Source organism: Alosa alosa, chromosome 11, assembly GCF_017589495.1.
Source record: "Alosa alosa isolate M-15738 ecotype Scorff River chromosome 11, AALO_Geno_1.1, whole genome shotgun sequence".
Classification (NCBI taxonomy): domain Eukaryota; kingdom Metazoa; phylum Chordata; class Actinopteri; order Clupeiformes; family Clupeidae; genus Alosa; species Alosa alosa.
The window spans coordinates 9971073-9989815 of NC_063199.1; the positions used below are offsets into that span (position 1 = coordinate 9971073).

General features: G+C 45.6%; 1 protein-coding gene across 1 annotated transcript in view; it reads left to right on the forward strand.

Moving 5' to 3' along the window:
- The window catches only part of ppfibp2b (PPFIA binding protein 2b), a 50444-nt gene that overhangs the window by 13137 nt on the left and 18564 nt on the right, over positions 1-18743 (forward strand). The window contains 5 exon segments of the mRNA XM_048256558.1: positions 139-246; positions 3380-3585; positions 10506-10592; positions 11814-11927; positions 15675-15815. Coding sequence (XP_048112515.1) covers positions 162-246; positions 3380-3585; positions 10506-10592; positions 11814-11927; positions 15675-15815 — 633 coding nt within the window. The 5' untranslated portion in view covers positions 139-161.

Here is an 18743-nt window from a genome sequence, read left to right on the forward strand (position 1 = left end):
GGGCAGAAATGCAGAACAGCCTTGTGGTTGTCCATTGTAATTATATTTTAGTAATATAATGAGGGTAGAACTCAATTTTGTTTGTTTTCCTTGTCCTGACTCTATTCTGTTGTGTGTGTTTTCTTTTCATTTTTGCAGGACACAGTGTGGTCTTGCTGTGCATGCAGTTGAATTGTATCGTTATGGCATCGGACGCAAGCCATATGCTTGAGGCTGCCTTGGAGCAGATGGATGATATCATTGCAGGTGAGAACTTATACTTCATCTTCATTTCTTACTTAGTAGTTAAAATTAGTTACAAAATGATGAGTTTAATCATCTACTAAATATACTTAATTTTATTTTTAGTTAGATGACTAAATATAATGTCTAAAAAAATTATGAGAATATGAAACAAAAACGTTACAAAATACAGATAATAACTAAATAAAAACACTCTCTCACAATATTCTGCAAAGGTCTCTCACAATATTCTGCATGTGGTCACAGGAGGATTATACGTGAACAGATCGATACAGTTCAGATACAGATAAAAAATAGTGGCTTCCTGTAATGGTTTCCACATGTGTGGACCTTGTTGAAGAGATTTGCATTTGCAAGATCTATAGGACAGGCATTTCCGTTGCCTTGTAGGTTGCTAGATTGGGAAGGAATCCTCTGATTGTGTCGGGGTTGAAAGGGGGGTGAGGGGTTCTTCATCTGCTCTGCTGCCTAATAGAGGATACATGTTTAATGTACTGTACTGTAGGCAGTCAACAAATGAAGGCTTGTGGGATGGAGATGAAGATGTCATGTTGTTTCTTGGATGAATAAGAGATTGTACTAAGAAAGTGAATGCAGTGTTCCCAGACCACATACAGTGCACTGTGACCACAGAGTAAACAATGTCCAGAGTGCAAAAAAATGACCCATCCTGGATAATGCATAAAAGGATGATAGCTATTAAAGTTAGCATGACATCTAGTCATATAAGAAGGAATATCCTCCCTAGAACTGTATGTTATCCCAGAGATGAAATGTGTTTGATATGTAGGGCATGTTGCCTTACAAGATTTTTCTTTTTCAAGAGAGCACTACATAGCAGCTGCATATGGTCACATATATACTGTAATTGTTCGCTGACCTAAAATAACTGACATTAACATCTCCATAAGCTTATGTATCCTTATGTGTCTCATAATACCTATTATTTATGGTAAACTGGCCATTGAGACCATTAAAATGAAACCATAAGGCAGAGCAGCATTATGGGTAGGTTGTTCTGGTTGCCTGGCACACGATGGCATAGGCCAGTTACAGTATACAACGTGTTGTGCAGTTTATTTATATTTAAATATAGCTGCAGAGTTTATGGAACATGGAGCTGAAAAGAAAGTATTTTTGTGTTTAAAGAAAGTGATGGGAATGTTTAAGGTGACCACAGGAATGCAGGGCTTTCTTCAGACTCAACTGACTGAAATGCAAAACTCCTTACAACCATCTCAGGAATTTGAAAGTGTGCCACCTACTGATTAGCAGTGGAACCTTATTTGGTAACTGTAATCCCACCTATGTGAATCATACCTGACTCATGAACTTTTCCCTATGAAATGATGTGTGTTTCGAAAGATCACATGAAATGACGGACAACACTTGATTTTTCACCCTGTAAAAACCATCAGCCAGAATTGGCTCCGATTCGATTTTTAGGTGTTCACGTGACTCGCCTCAGAGGGGGGTCTGCTTTTGGACCATGTATGAAGGAAATGAAGAGCTTCCTGGCAGAACAAAAGGCACAACAAATCAGTGTCATCCCCCGGGATTCAGCTTCGGCCTGTCAAAGTACTCTCCGCACCGGGGTGTCTGTGAACACCCCAGCCGTATGTCCTCATCCAACCCCCGCATATCGCCGTCTGCCACAACACATTGTGTTGAGAGCTCCAGCAGCCTGGCGCTTGTGTCCGATGGAACAGGCCTTCATCGTTGTGTGTGCGTGCACCGGTGGATCTCGTGGAGCTATGAGACCTCAGGTGTTTGAGGGCGAGTTTGTGATCAGGCTGACCGGTTCAGCCTCTCGGGTGAAGTTATGGCCTTCGACAGCAGGGGCTTTCTGTAGGGGTTGTCAGCAGCACAGAGAGAAGGTACAGCTTCCCACCATACTGTCAGCCTGTCCAAATTCCGTAACCCGCTTGGTGACCCTGGATGACCTGCTGTGTATGAAGATAGCAGAGAGAGAATAAATGGAACAGTTTGTGATGTCAGGGTTGCTCCTTCTGTTGTGGGACTCAGTCTGAGAGCACAAGTTAATCTGCAGTTACTAGTGTATCAGATTTATGTCTCTCCCTTCTCTTTGAATTCCATACATCTGTTCAATTTCTGTCTTGCACTTTTACTCTCTCTCTGGCTGTTACTGCAATCTGACAAACTAGCTGAAATTGTTGAATTTGGCTGTGCCTGAATTTGAATATTCGTTGTTAATCTAGTTCCAGTTCCATTTCCTCAAGGCAATAGCACTGTAAGTTATGATCCATTTGTATCCAAATGGGCCATATGTTTGATATTATCTTGCATTTTATCCAGACTGGAGGTTCAAACCAATTAGCATTATGTTCAAAAGTTAGAGTGAATAAACATTTCGCACAATATGCTAGCAATAATCACTAACCTTAAATCAGAAACAAAAGCATATGGAGGTCCTAATCACCATGATGATGGCTGACAGGCCGTCTCCTCTTTGCTTGTATTAATGTTGGACGTGGCCATTGGAATCATGTCATCATATGCATTCTACGCCACGTGATGGCATGTTAATTGCCTGCAGATGTCCTTGAATCCCTAACTCTCCTCAGGGGCCAGATGGAGTTATTGGAGCAGATTTGCGAGAGTGCTGTATTTTGTAGTCAGCGACACGTGGACAAAGGGTGCTTCCCTTAGTTTGTGGGACTGTACATTAGAATATTGTTGTCTTTTCCACCATCATGAAGGGGACTGTTGTTGTGCATGGGTTGTTCCACTGACTTTCGAATTTATATAAAGTGTTGATGTTAATCACACTGATGCAAATGGAAATGCTTCTGTTAAAGATCATTTTCTTGTTTGTTTGTTTGTTCATTCATTGATTTCTTTACACAGGATGACCTAATTTATACTGTAAGTAGTAGCTCTTCCTCTTGGGAGTCCTAGGTGATGATGATGATGGTGATGATGGTGGTGATGATGGTGATGATGATGATAATGGTGATGATGAGAGGGAAGAGGATGATGGTGGTGATGATGATTGTCATGGTGATTTTAGGGATGAACAATGGCAATGGATTCTCACCTCCATCTCTGCGTCTTCCCTTCTGGGACAATCAAGTTCATCTAATCTAATCTAATCTAATCATCCCCGCATGCCTAGGCTCTAAGGCTGTCGCAGAGCTGAGTAACGGCCTGTATGACCTGGGATCGCCAGTCAGCTCGGCTCCCCTGCAGGTGCTGCAGCTGGCTGAAGACCTGAGGCTGGCCCTGGAGCTGCAGGCCTGTGACGGGGAGAGGGAGATGCTGCGCTCACAGCTGCCCTGCGCCACAGCACACCTCCTCATCGACTGGCTACAGAAAGGCTCGGTGAGTGACCTCAGCACACAAGACACAAGGTTGCAAAGCGCATCTCCGCTCTGTCTGCCTGTTTATTTGGCTGGATGTCTTTCTCTCCTCCCCCCTCTCTCTCTCTCTCTTCCTCACAGACACTTGTCTCAGACATATAATTTTATTACATAACCAAATTTGCTTCAGTATTACTGTATTTGATATATTGATACATTTTATGGCTTGTATGTTATAATACTTTGGCTAGTCCTTGACAGGTAGATAAAACAACCCCTTCATTCTTCATTTTTCAACCCAGTCTTTAAACCCCAGAATGCCTTGTAGATTAGACCATTTTGGCTGGTTTGCTGTATGCCTGGATATCATAACTCAGAAGAGCCATTAGCCAGCTGTGCAGGCCTCTTCCAGTTCCAGCAGACATCCAACTATTTGTGGAGCATGCAGATCTGCTAGTTCAATGGCCGCTCTTATTTTTGGCTCTCTCTCCATCCTCTCTCTCTCTCTCTCTCTCTCTCTCTCTCTCTCTCTCTCTCTCTCTCTCTCCCCGGCTCGACTGTTTAGCAGCACTAAGTGTGTTCCTCTGAGACTCTGATAGGGTTGAGCTGAATTTCCTGCCTTACTCCCCCTCTATATTTCTCTCTATTTCTCTCTCTTCACTCTTTCTCTTTTGGCTACGAAGCACTGACATCTTTCCTTCTATTCCATTCCTCCTCTCTCATTTGCTCCTTCTTTCCCTCCAGTCATCTCTTTCTCTCTCTCTTTCACACTGTCCTTCCTTCTGTCCTCTCTCTGGTCTCTGCTCAACCTCTGTGGAGATCCGCGCCAGGTCTCGAGGGTAAGTTTCAGCTCACATGGTTGTTGGCTTCGTGATTTCAGCTTTGCGAGTTCAACTCCAGTTAGCCTTTAGGTGACACCTGGAGATAAATCTTTATTTTTTCTTCATTTTTTTCTTTTATTTATTTTCTCCAGATGAAGGTTGCGCTTGTTTACCTCATGCCGATTTTGTGCTGTTAATTTCACTTGAAAAGAAAGACAAAATTGGATTTGGCTTGTGTAATTGGCATGGCTTTGCTCATTTTTCTTTTTTATTTTGAAGTTGAGTTACGTTCAACCTAAAATGTCTGCACATGACTCCACTTCAACATGCTTGTTTACTTTTAGATAGTTTGTTTATCAGTGAGACCCAGTGGAAGGATAGGCCATAGATGTAAACAAACCTGTTCACCGTGGTGCAGCCATGGACTGTGACTTGAGGGAGGGTCCTGTCACTGTCCATTTCTTAGAGCTGACACTCACAGTGTACAGCAGGGGTCTCAGTGCGCTGTAGTTTTGTCTATCTCTCTCCCTTTCTCTCTTGCCCTCTCAGAAATAACCCCTTTTCCCACCCACCTCCACACACACACACTCACACACACACACACACACACACACACACACACACACACACACACACACACACCCACTCACTCTCACACACACGCACACACACACACACACACACATACACGAAGCCCAGTGCAAGATCAAACGCACGCTCTCTTGCATTACTGATCCATAGAGATTGCTGCGCCCAACCCATAGGAAATGGGAGCCAACTCACTGATGGGGCCAGGAGGAAAGGGAACCTGGCATCAACCCCCATCTCTCTCTCACACTCCCTCCCTCTCCTTCTCTCTCTACACCACCCCCCTCTTCTCTCTCTTCACCCCTCTCTCTCTCTCATGTTTTGCTGAGAGCATTGCCTTGTGTTTATTTTCCAACAGCAGTTGTGTCTTGTGATTTGGCGGACTGCAGGCAGACCCTGTGAATGATGGAGGTGGTGGAGCTGAGATAAGATCGCTGGCTTGGCTGATCAGATTAGCAAGGCTGTTTTCAAGGCAGCAAAGGGGCTCTTTCAGTGTCCCAGTGGGCTGTGCTTTTCAAAGCTATATTGTGTGTGTGTGTGTGTGTGTGTGTGTGTGTGTGGGTGGGTGTGCTAGTGTGTGAGCGCGAGCGTGTGCGAGTGAGTGTGTGTGTGGGTGGGTGGGTGTGTGTGCTAGTGTGTGAGCCGTGTGTGTGTGTGTGTGTGTGTGTGTGCAAGTGTTTGTGTGTTTAAAGGAGGTCTCCTGGTACTTGTCTAGGAGCAGCTGTTAGGATCAGAGGCCTGCCAGGTGCATGTCTGAATCAGAGGGGCCCTTACAGTAAGTCCCACTATAGCCACGGCCAGGCTCCACACTAATACTCCATCAGGGACGGATGGCTCAACTCTAATTTATATCCAAAGTGTGTTAATTCTGCTTTGCATCATTTGCATTGCACTTGCTCTTGTTTTGCATCATTTTAGTAGTTTAGTCTCTATGACTGACTCAACAAGTCGTTGAGGAATGTGTCCTCCTCTTGTGTCCATAAAAGGACATGCATGATGGTTTGAGTGGTCCCGACTCCACAGAATTCCACCCACAGCCGCTGTGCACCGTGCTCCATCCCGGGTGACCCAAACAGGAAATGCCCCAAAGCCCGAGAACGTGAGAAAGGAGTGGTGTTCTCCGGGGGTGTTGAGACAGGAATATCCTCCAAGCTTTTTTTTCTGTTTTAGTGTTTTGGGTGGCTGCTGGTGTACCTGACCATCCCACTGCTTATCTCGCCCTCTCACTTCACACACGGATGTCTTCTCAGAGGCCGTAAAACACACAGCTCCACGGCCAGTCTCTGGGTTTATGTGCTGGGCCTGGCCAGCTTTTACACAGAACAGACAGAGGGAGGAGACTGGCCAGGAGGCGCTCCCTTTGGAGTCTGTTAGAGGGGCCGAAGAAGTGGCCTATCCGCAGGAAATGAGGTCTTCACCTAATGAGTCTCTAGCCAGAGTGAAAGCAGATAGGAGTGTCTATACCGATAGAGAGAGATAGAGAGAGAAAGAGAGAGAGAGAGAGACAAATAGAGGGACTTCAAAGAGAGAGAGAAAGACAGGAAAAGAGGAGGCGGAGAGAGAGAGAGAGAGCAAAAGGGAGAGAGCGTGAGTGAGCATGTGTGATGTGCATGTGTGCTGTTTCAAAAGCCGTTGGCCTTGAGTCCCTCCACAACAAGAGGATGACTGTTTCAGTTCAGACTTGCATTGTGACTTTAACTTGCTGTAATTAGAGCAACTCCTCCAGACCAGACTAAGGAGGGAAAGAGAGAAAGAGAGAGAGAGAGAGAGAGAGAGAGAGAGAACAGACTGGACACGGCTGGCATGGTTTTGTGTTGCGTCTGACTTGTGAGGGGAGCCTGTTGCAGAGCTTTGTGCTGTGGCCTGGGGGGGAGCAGCAGATGCGTTTTGGGCAACAGGAGGAGGAGGAGGAGGAGGAGAAGGTGACGGCGGGGGTTTGGTTGGACAAGCTGATCCAGGCCTGGCCTCAATTTCAGTGGCTGGGCTTGCACAGTTGCCTCTTCACGTCAGGAGCACAAGGAGAAAAAGAGTGAGAGACAGAGAGAGAGAGAGAGAGAGAGAGAGAGAGAGGAGGGAGGGAGGAACAGAGAGAGACAGAGAGAGAGAGAGCACAAGAGCAGGCCATATGAGCAGGGAATCAAAACCACAGGGAAGTAAGTGAGCAGGAGTTTGAGAGGCGGCCTCTCTGCCCCCCAGTCTCCAGGGAAGCTGCACACTCTGGGGACGGCTCAGGCAGCGATGGGCCTTCAGCATGGAGGGCGAGATTGATATTTACAAGCACTTCACTTGGCTGAAGAAGGTAAGCCGAGCCCACTGCTAACGGGCCTCTCTTTAGGTGGCGAATTCTTTCCATTGTGGCATTTGCTATGGGCAGGGATTCCTCCCATTCATTTTCTCCAAGAGGAGGAAATTGTGCACTGTTTTTGTTGGTGTCCTCTGAGAAAACATGTCTTTCAAGGGCCAGTTGTGCTTGTCATGTTGGTTATTGCATGTCATGTTGGTATTTATGAGTGATTTTGAAGTTGGCGCTGTAAACATGTTGACTGATAGCAAGCACCGTGACATGCTAATTATAGCACGGCCGGGTTGAAGGTGTGCTTTTTTGCGATCTTGTGATCACAGCAGAACAAAAGGCTGTTTCATCTGGCTCTGTCAAAGAGGGAAACAGCTGTTTTGAAGCTTACCACAGAGAGTCTAAACGTTTGCAGTGTAAGCAAAAACTCTGCTGTGTCCCCTCTCTATGGACGAAAGCTTGTGATGCACAAGGCAAGTTTTTGAGCAGTGTTGCCGAGCAATGTTGTTGTTGTTTGGGCACATTGCCATTGCTATTGGACATCATTTCTTGAGTACTTTAATCATCAGTAGGCAAATTATCATAATCATCCAATCAGAACACATGAAACTGGTTATGTGGTTGCCAAGCAACATTGCTCTAAAATGTCCCCCATGTATCATCCCCCTAACAACTCTTAAGTTAAAGCCTGCTAAAAGCCTCCAAGTGTTTGTATATGGGTAATAGCTGTTTAAAACGCCTTTTCATGGATGTTGTGATTTACTGTCTTTTGTGTGTGTCGGTGAGGTAACCAGGATATTGTGTCAGGCATGTGGAGCATGTTACACAGACACACCCCTGCACCTAAACTGAAGAGCATTCACAAGAAAAGCACAAGTTGACTTGTTGTACTCATGTACAACTTAACTTAATGCATCAGCATGCAGCTAACAGTCATCCAGTGACGGAAATCTGTGTAAAGAGGACCATATGATCACTTCATTAGCTTGGGAGGTGCTGCTATTGGTCTGTTTCATTGGCTACGGGACATTCTTAGACAATGTAATAAGAATCATGTCACTGGTTCCATTCGGAGCCTACGCCTTTAAGGGCCGTGCAAACAAGCTCTTGGCTCATGGAAAAAAGGGGGGAATTCCAGCGTTTGGTTGTCCTGACTGAAAGGGGGCCTCTATCATGGGTGTCTCCTAATAAATTGTGTTAGTGAGCTCCATCTCTCTGCACAAGACAATGAGTCGTGTGCTGCTTCAACAGGCAGGCCCTGTTGCTCTTGTCCCTGGGTCCTGTTAAGGGCTTGTATGGAGACAGCAGGATATGCTCATTTGGGTTGTTTTGACTGCCTGGCAATAACCAGTGATGGATTTTGGGTTTCCGTAAGTTTTGTTTACAGTTGTTAATGAACACACTGGCAATACGGCGTGGCTTGCTTCCCATCTTGTAAGTCTGGATATATACATTGCGGTGAACTTACTCCAGACTTACCAACTACAACTCCTAGGCTGAAACAAAATGCACTTACATAACTGGCTGAGACCCCTGTGTGTGAAGGTTCATTGGCGAAGAATCAGACACATGATGTTGATGTAAACTGAAGTGCGGTGCATAAGCTCCCTGGCTCACCATGCAAGAGGAATTACAAATGTGCCCTTAAGCTGCGTTCTCAGACATGAATTAAAAGTATTCAGAGTTCCTGTATTGAAAGCAGAATGTGGTTGACGATGAGGCCTAATCCTTGTCTGAGGGTCTGGACCTTCGATTAATGCCTTGGAATGAAAAATATTTTAACTTGTTGGCGTAGGTCTATCTTTGTCTTCTGTGTCATAGGCCATTGTTATTCTTGACCTTGAAATCTGTTCATTGTCACTGCTTTTCATTTAGCACTGTGCATTGTATGGATTGCTAACAATCTACATAAATGCCATAGCAGAAGCCTCAGTCGATAATGGCCCTGGAGGAAAAGTGGAATAGACTTCACCTTCCCTGCCTGATCTCTCAATCATCTCTCTGCTCATGCTGGTGTTCACCTCAACACTGAGTTTAAATCCCTCCCCCCCCCCCAGCCTGCACTAAGCTAGTAAATGCCCCCTGGCTTTGATGAGGAACCTGCTCTTAAAGGGGTTTTAGCACAGCGGGGCAGCTGCTGGACAAGCCCTGCTGAGTGGCCCTGGTTCTGGTAAAGACTCCAGCGGACAGCTTTACTATTGTGGTCACAAGGGAGGTGATGACCCTCAGCATAGCAGAGATATAAGTAGAGGAAGAAGAAAGGACCAGAAGATTTTGTCTAGCTGTACAGTGGAATAAACCTTCCTCCACCTACCTCCCTAACACACACACACACACACACACACACACACACACACACACACACACACACACACACACACACACACACACACACACACACACACACACACACACACACACACACACACACACACACACACATGTACACACACACACACACACACACACATATATATACACATAACAACACACACACGCACACACACATAAACACACTCAGCAAAGTGACATTTGTCATTAGAGAGGTGCCACGACAATCTCTCTGACAGGGTTTTATTTTGCTGATGCCACGAGCCAGAAGCCTAGCTGAAAGCTAAAGCTTTCAGTTTTGCACAGCTTTAAAAATATGGTGTTGTTCAATTAGGTTTTGCTTTCGTAGGCCTTAAGCACTCTTGTCATCGGTTTTTGCATTTTTGTATGCTGTGGTTTTACAAATAAATAAAAATCAAATAAAAATATTGCTGGGGAGGTTGGATTCCTTGAGTCATTGAGGTTCCACACTGTTATCATCAAATCTTGAAGAGTGATAAAAAGATTCTGTGTTAAATGTGCCCTGATCAATACATGTTTTGTGATATTTTGTGAGTGCTTCATTACACATATTGCAGTAACCTCACCTCGACCCTTGCTCTTAGAGTATTGTTTGTAAATTAATTAGCATGTGTTCGTTGGAAGATTCAGTGTTTTGGTGCCAACAGAGTTGTTTTGTCTCCTTGTCTTTTCTCACGTTTACCCCAGAGAGCTGTTTAAGAGCCTTACAACATCTCCTTTGTTTGACTTTATTTAGTCATAGCCAATGAGCCATTGATTTCCCACAGAAGTGGTTGGACCTGTTGAGGTCACACATCCCTAATGTTTACACTCTCTTTTGCTCTCCCCCTCTCTATCCACCTATCTTTTCTCTCCCTGTCTCACTCTCTCCCTTTTCTGTGTCTTCAGATAAACCTCCAGTCACCCCCCAACAATGAAACCTGTCAAGAGCGGCTGGCACGCTTAGAAGGGGATAAACAGTCTTTGGTTCTTCAGGTAAGTCTGGCTTCCCCGTGCTCTGGCAATACAATGGCTGTGTTTCAGTGTGTGGAGGGTTCCCAGGTCACTGTGTGGTTGCCTTCAGAAAGCACTGGGCGGTGACAGTGGCAGGGTCATGCCAGGAGAGCGTGAACGAGACTCCAGGGAGAAGAGACATGTGACACCTCTGTTACACTCGCCAGCCGTATCCACTGGCTGCCAACAATAGGGCCACGGCCTTGTGGCACTGAGCTGTGGGAGAATATGTGAAGAGAGAGAGAGAAAGAGAGAAAGAGAGAGAGAGAGAGAGAGAGAGAGAGAGAGAGAAAGAGAAAGAGAGGAAAGAGAGAAACCGAGGTGCTAAAAGAAAAAAGTGAGGGAAGGAAAGGGAGAGTGAGAGATGGGTTACAAATTGGTGTTAGTGCATTATGAAGACCCCTTCATAGTAACAGATGTGTGCAGGTTCTACCATTATAAAGGAAAGACAAGCCCCAACACTCCTGTAGAAAGCATGTGCAGTAACTCCAGGTGCATTTTTTAAGTGTGTTCTTTATAATGTGCTGAGTGAATGATTAACATCAGTGGAGAATCTCTGTTATTAAAAATGCAGCCACAGATGTATGCATGTGGGATGAAAATAGTAATTATCTCCCTTGTCCTGAAACTGTTGTGGCTTGTCTGACCAACTGCCTCTTCAGAAGCAAACTTGTTTGACAGTCTTGTGCTGAGGTCGATTTTTTTTTCCAAAAAGTCCTGCACATTCCTTGTGTCAATGAGAGACCCTCCTGATTGGAAGATATCCTCATGCTGGAAACAAACAGATTAATGATTGGCTGTTGCTCCACCCTTAAGGTGTTTTTTTTCTTCATGCACACCTGCAGTTTGCCCTTAACCTCTGATTCGTGCTCCTCGCTCAAGTAGAAGGACGGCCTCCTTGCTCTCACGGTTTCCCAAAACGGTGTTGACAAATTGCTCCTGCCAAGCGAGTGACAGTTGCAACTTGCACCACAGTAGTTTCGGTGGGACTGAAACTACAGGAGAAGTAACGTGTATGTTGCAACAGGCATGAGAACTAGGAGAGTGGGAGTGTGAGAGACTACAGTATGTGACTAAGAGAGAGATATAGGGAGAGAGAGACTGAGTGACAGAGAGAGCGAGAGAGAGAGAGAGAGAGAGAGGGAGAGAGGGAGGAGACTTCCGGCGTGCCTGAACTGAAAGTATCTCGTGCTCTTGGCGCAGGTGAGTGTGCTCACGGACCAGGTGGAGGCACAGGGGGAGAAGATTCGGGACCTGGAGTGCTCACTTGAAGAGCACCACCACAAGCTTGTCTCCACTGAGGAAATGCTACAACAGGTAGGTCCTCTCAAACTCACTAGCACCACGTACATAATTCATCAACACCTCAACATGAGACGTAGCCAAAATATGTTGACTTGAAGTCTAGCCTTTAGGCTAAGTCTGTCTTGAGATTTTTATTTAGCAACAAGTGGCATTTCCCAATCCCATGGTGACTTGCTAATTTAAACAGTACCTGAAGGACACAAGGCTGAGGTTGTTAATATTCCACGCACTCTGTTGCCTTTGCTAATGAGTAACAGTGATAGGTGGCTCACTTGTCACAGTTTACTGTGACTAAACATTAGTGATGTATGCTAATTACTTACTGTGCCTGGTGAAACTACTTCACACGTGTAATCAGGAAGTGATTCATCCAAATGAAAACTTCAATCCAAACAAAAGAAAGTAAACAATTAATCTAGTTTAATAATTTACCAATAAGACTGTAGTGAAATAGTAATTGTGCAGTAAATAGACCAGTTAATATCAGCACAAAATGTTAAAGAATGTTTTGCCATCTGGAATGTTATGCAATGCAAACCAAGCGTTTGATAAATATGAATAAACTACTAGTAAGACTACAGTACAAAGATCAGTTCTTCTGGTGCTGTAGTCATGATCTGCTGACTTGCCTGGTGCAGTATGTCAAGCCTTCAAATGGATTTGTGTCTGTGGGTTGTGTGTCTTATTCCATTCAGCCACAACTGCTGAAGGAAAAAACGGAGCTCTGCTCACTAATGGAAGCCAAATCAAATATATAATTCTGTTGGACCTATGGCTGCATGCAACAGGCTTTTCCATGCGAGGCTTGTTGTGTGTGTGTGTGTGTGTGTGTGGGGTAGGGGGGTAGGGCAAAGCTTGGCCAAAGTACTGTGTGGAGGAGGTCAGTGTCTCTGGTGAATTTTGCCTGTTAAGCTGTGTGTGTGTGTGTGTGTGTGTGTGTGTGTGTGTGTGTGTGTGTGTGTGTGTGTGTGTGTGTGTGTGGTAGTGGAACAGTTGGCTTCACTGACTTGACATCAAAAGTCCTTTGATAAGTGTCAAGGGAGAGTGGGTATGTTGTGTTGTCTTTGCCATCTCTGCAGCTCAGTTCTGATAGTTTGCAGTGGATGCTAGGCCTCTGTACACCATCAGTGTAATTACATTTCCAATTTTGCTGCTTAGCAAGATCAAACTATAAGCTGCCAGAGAGAGAAAAAGACAGAGAGAAGGAAAGAGAGGGAGAGAGAGAGAGAGAAAGAGGAAGGGAGGGACCCAGGAAGAGAGCAATATTTGTCTTCCAAAGAAAGGTCACACCATCCCAAGCACTGGAACCTTAAATGGCTCTTGTTCCTTCTGGAGATACAGTATATGTGCTTTATCTTTAATCGCTCCTTTGAAATAGTAAGACCTGTTCAAACAACAAGCAAGGATTAAGAGTGCCAGTTGTTGGCCTTTGCTCTTTGCATCTTTATGTCACTCGCCGTGGCAGATGTGCATGTATTGTGATGTTGCATTTGAACTATTGCTAGAATGAAAAGAAACATTGAGATTTCTCTCTTGGGGAATAGAGTTCTTTAGTTCTCCTCTTTTCTCTTTGATAGGTTATCCTCTCTTTCTTCCCTCCCTCCAGTCTTTGACACTGCGCTCGGCATGCTTTTAACAGGCCCTGTTAATACCCTCATTCACACCCCGCATCTATTTTTTGGCCCTTGCCATGAGCACCTCTAGCACCACCATACCCCCCCCCCACTACCATGTGTGGGCTTACAAGTCTCCCCTGCCCTTTATTAAATCTGTGTACCATTAGACTAACTGAGCTCCAGTAGCTGCCCCACCAAACCATAATTCGAAGTGGGCAGAAGCTGAGCTGAGACCTTTATTTTTGTGGTGGGACTGGACTTGCCCTCATGCCCACCCTTGTCCCCCTTACCCGGCTTCCACGACAACAATCATATCCAAAAAGGAATGTCAGCAGCCGCCATGACAACAATCACATCCAAAAAGGAATGTCAGTGGCTTTCATGGCAACAATCACATCCAGGAGGAATGTGAGCAGTGCAGTTTTAAGGAGGGCAGAGGGGAGAGATAGAGCCCTCATGTGTCCCCTGCCCCTCTCTCTCTCTCTCTCTCTCTCTCTCTCTCTCTCTCTCTCTCTCTCTCTCTCCCCCTCTCTCACTCTCTGTCTCTGCCTACTGGGACCGGTGGGACAAGGCAGTCCAGTGTGCCACAGTCACACGTCTCTGGAGGTTCCCTGCTCCCAAGACACTAAAGTGAATTAAGACAAGTAATTAAGACAAGTCACTAAGAGCGTCCCATGTCTCTCTGTACATGTGTGTGTGTGTGTGTGTGTGTGTGTGTGTGTGTGTGTGTGTGTGTGTGTGTGTGTGTGTGTGTGTCTGTGTATGTGTGTGAGCGAGACAGAGCTGTACAGCCAAAACACTGCAAGATCAAGTTTCAGGCCACAGACCAGGCATCCAGATTGGATAAACTGATAAGCCATCATCCGATTTGCCTCATGACAAGTTATGAAGGGTTGGCTTTAACAGCTTTAAACTGTAGGTGTGTGTGTGTTGCGGGGCCGTGATTGCTTTTAAATTGTGAAGCTCCATAGAGGCAATGGCCAGATCAGGTTGCAAATGTCACCCGGTGTCATTACTGGTTTAATGGATTTTCTTTTTTTAAAGAGCGTTGTGTTTGTCTTCATCACAGTTTTAATCTGAAGAGCTCACATGGACATTATCCTTTCCTCCTCAGGAATAGAATCACACCAGTCAAATTTGGATTATTAGATTACCTTGCGTTTTCTATTGCTGCAGTCATGTTCACCATTTTGTTTGATTTGTCAAGTAAACAGCTATATATATAGCCATTAGCTTGAGCTCTTATAAAACGTTATGAGGCAGAAGTTAAGCAGATGCCATGACGTTTTGCAGATGGGCGACAGGAACTGAAAGTAGTGTCACTGGGAAACAGAGATGGGTGTGAGCAAGTTTGTGCTCCATGTTGACTTTGAGAGAAAAAAATAAGTCCTGTTCATGTGACAGATCGTCTTCTGGTCAACAGTTCTTAACTCACACACACACTTGTATACAGTTTTGCACACACATATACAGCCTTCTATTCATAGGAAATATACGCAACTCCTCAATGATACACATACACACACCTTCTCACTCGCATGCATAAACAGATACTGTACACACAAAGACATACACTCCCCCCATACAGACGCATACACACACACAAACACACACACACACACACACACACACACATAACTCTCTCTCTCTTCCTAGAATTCTACCTAGGTCTCAGAATCCTGCCAAAAGTTGTTAAGACCCAAAGAATCCAAAGGAATGTAGAATCCCTTTCTCTCTCCAGATCCCTCTCTCTTTCTCTCTCCAGATCCCTCTCTCTTTCTCTCTCCAGATCCCGCCCCCTCCCCAGATCCCCTTTACTCCCCACCCCTTTACTACTCGCCCTCCATGTTGAGGAGACAGAGGAAGTAAAAATAGAGCACATAGAGTATGTGTGTATATTTAGCGTTGCTTGGCTCAAAGCGAGCTGTTTGCGCTGGGAGAAGTCTGTGTGCCCAGTGGAGCAGCAGCAGAGGAGTCTTCTCATAGACTGTATGCTGTAATACCCCAACACTCCTGTCCATGTGGGTGTGTGCTTACTCGCCTGTCTGTGTGTGTGTGTCTGTCTCTGTGTGTGTGTGGGGTGTGTGTGTGTGTGTGTGTGTGTGTGTGTGTGTGCGCGTGTGTTTGTGTGTGTGTGGCCCAGGAGTTGCTGAGCCGGACTTCTTTGGAGACGCAGAAACTGGATCTCATGGATGAGGTTTCCTATCTGAAACTGAAGCTGGTGGGCATGGAGGAGGAACCGCAGAGCCCGGCCAACGGCGACGACAGGCAGCACAAAGCCGAGGTAATGTAGCAAGGGACGGCCATGAGCGGCCGGGGGCCAGGTCAGGCTGGAGCGGAGACCGAGGGGTACTGTAAGGAGAGGGGGGGTCTCAGAGGAGTCTGCAGACTTTCAGGGGCTTTTTCTTTCTCCAGTGTAGGGGTGGGTTGTTTTGTCCCACCCTTTGTTTCAACAGCTGCGTTAGTTTAGACGGATTCCAATAACTCCTGACTCAGGCTTTGTAGTTTTGTTTTCAGTGACTTCTGCAAGTCTTTGCACATGGATATGTTATGCTCTAAGAGATGGGATGAGACTGCTTTAGCACAGTACAATACTGTGAACAATACAAAGGATCTGCAATGATAGGACTTTGAAATTCACATGTTATCTCTGTACCCAAATAGCCTGGCTAACGCCAAACCCCATCTCATTAAAATGGGGTCTGGGAACTAGACATTCATTTTCTCGTATTTGAAACGTGGTTTACGAATGCCCAGAGCCGTTTATTGGGCGCTACGAATGTCTATCAAATGCGTCTGTACATAGCTCATAACGGCTTCGGTGTGTTGTCATCGTCTTGCTGCCCCCCCTCCGTTCTGTGATTGGTTCCTTCGTTGAGGTGAAAACGAAGTCCATGGAATCCAGGCTGCCTAGCAGCGTGAATAAAATCGCGCGCGTAAGGCAGCATGGGAAAATCCAGGCTAGTACCCAACCACAATATTTTTTCCCCTGTTTCACACGTGGCCAACATAAGTTGAAGCAGCATTTTTATTAGCATACATTGTGTATCACCATTGTGAAATAGCACTCCTGAAACTCTTCCTAAACCTTTTTGATTGACTTCTTAATGCAGCATCAATTAATTGTATTTTTACCTCTTGATTTAGGCTACTGTACATGTTGATCCAAAACCATGAATTTCTCCTCTGTTGTATCAGAGAACTCTCAATGAAGAAGACTGTCAGACAGGGTTTGTCATAAATAACTCCTGTACGTTCTAGCAGCAGTTCTGGTGCCCTTAAGTTGCACCTGTCTCCCCTGAAGCTCAGCCAATGTCACATGTGATGTGTGACCAGGAGATTGCAACCGGTTGTTGGTGTTGTAGACGATTTTGTGGCATTACTGTGTGGGGTTGCTTTATAACTTCTGAGGAAATCAGTTAAGCCCAGGTTGTGTAAACACAATGATTCACCTCCAAAGCGTATGACGTGTATAAATCAATTCACGGGCCATCGGTTGTGGCTGGTGACACGTGCAGAGGTGCCCCGGGTCAGGGTGACATTGGGCTGTGTGTGTGTGTGTGTTTGTGTGTGTGTGTATGTGTATCACTGTTTGTGTGTGTGTGTGTGTGTGTGTGTGTGTGTGTGTGTGTGTGTGTGTGTGTGTGTGTGTGTGACTGTTTGTTTGTGTGTGTGTGTGTGTGTGTGTGTGTGTGTGTGGGAGTGTGGAGCTGTCAAAGCTGCAGTAAAACCTCAGTGCCCTCCGTGCGGGACAGCAGGGGGTCCTCACAGACCGCAGGGACCCAGAGGAGGATCAAACATCCAGCCTCCACCCCCAAACCCCCAGTAAGGGCTGTAAAGATGCCAATAAAAAAACTTCCCATCAAAGGCACACCTGACCAGGGTCCTGCCTGTCAACATTCTGCCACTACCCAGTGTTTTCCATAGGGTCTCGACAAGCTGTCATCATGAGACCACCTACCAACGTGCTGTGTCTACATCCAATTTATCATTCTATATATAAAGGATAACAGCTCAATACCCTAAGCTATGTGTACACAAGGTCCTCTCTAATTCCTCGCTGGCCTACACAGTGGACGATACAACTCTCCCACACTAATCAGATTTTGTTCCGAACGTTGCGTGGGTGTGGTGAGCATCGGAATTGGAGTGAGTAAGGTTTTCCCTAAACAAGCTGATGCAACGACGAGATGGCGGCCCTTCCTCTTTCCTGGCAGCTATATGCCATATATGCGGCATTCCAGCTAATTACGCACGCCGCCCGAGATCTGCAGGACTGCAGGGTAGGCATGGCAGCTCGACTTAGTCGCTCAAATAATGAGCAGTACTGCCGAAGCATGCATGCTGTTAGGCAGAGTGTGTGTGAGCAAGGGGAGAGAGAGAGAGAGAGAGAGAGAGAGAGAGAGAGAAGAGGAGAGAGAGAAAGGGACAGCTTAATTTCTTAAACTCACTAAAAAAATTGCTCTAGGTCTTACTGAATTGCTCAAGCCTTCTCTCTCTCACTCACTCTCTCTCTCTTTCTTTCCCTCCCCCTCTTCTCCTCCTTCTGACTCTTCTTCCCCCACTCTTTTTTTTTACTGTCGCTGTAATACAGAGCCAGAGAGTATCTGGCTCTGTTTAAAATGAACCTGATTTACTGTTGTGGAAACACAGGGTCCTCCACGTCACACAGACTCACACACAACACAGCGGTTAGCCCAAAGGGCAGAGAGAGGAGGGCTGGGAGAGAGAGAGAGAGAGAGAGAGAGAGAGAGAGGGAGATGGAGAGAGAGAGGGGGGGAGAGAGCAACAGAGAGAGGGAGGGAGAGAGAGAAAGGGGAGGCGATAAGCATGGGAGGAAATTAGCCACACAAAAGCATGGTCAAGGCCTACAGCACATGAGTGGATTTGACAGACAGCTCAGTAAATGTGAATGGGCATAACATGCAACCCCTCATTATATTTTAATGAATAAAAACAGCTAACATAGAAATCCTTCTCAGATCTCTACCTTTTTCAATTGTATGCATATCGTATAATCTTCTGTCATGTCTGCAGCAGATTATATTTCAGAAATAAAGAGGACCAGAGGCAACTCAGGGGAAACTTTCCAAACACATAGATCATGTTATTTGTTAATGCAGAGAATAGTTCAATTTGTAAAATATTTATAGTGTACTGTAAATATTTATAAAAGGCCTGCATTGCCAGGAGGAGCAGTGAAACCTACTCC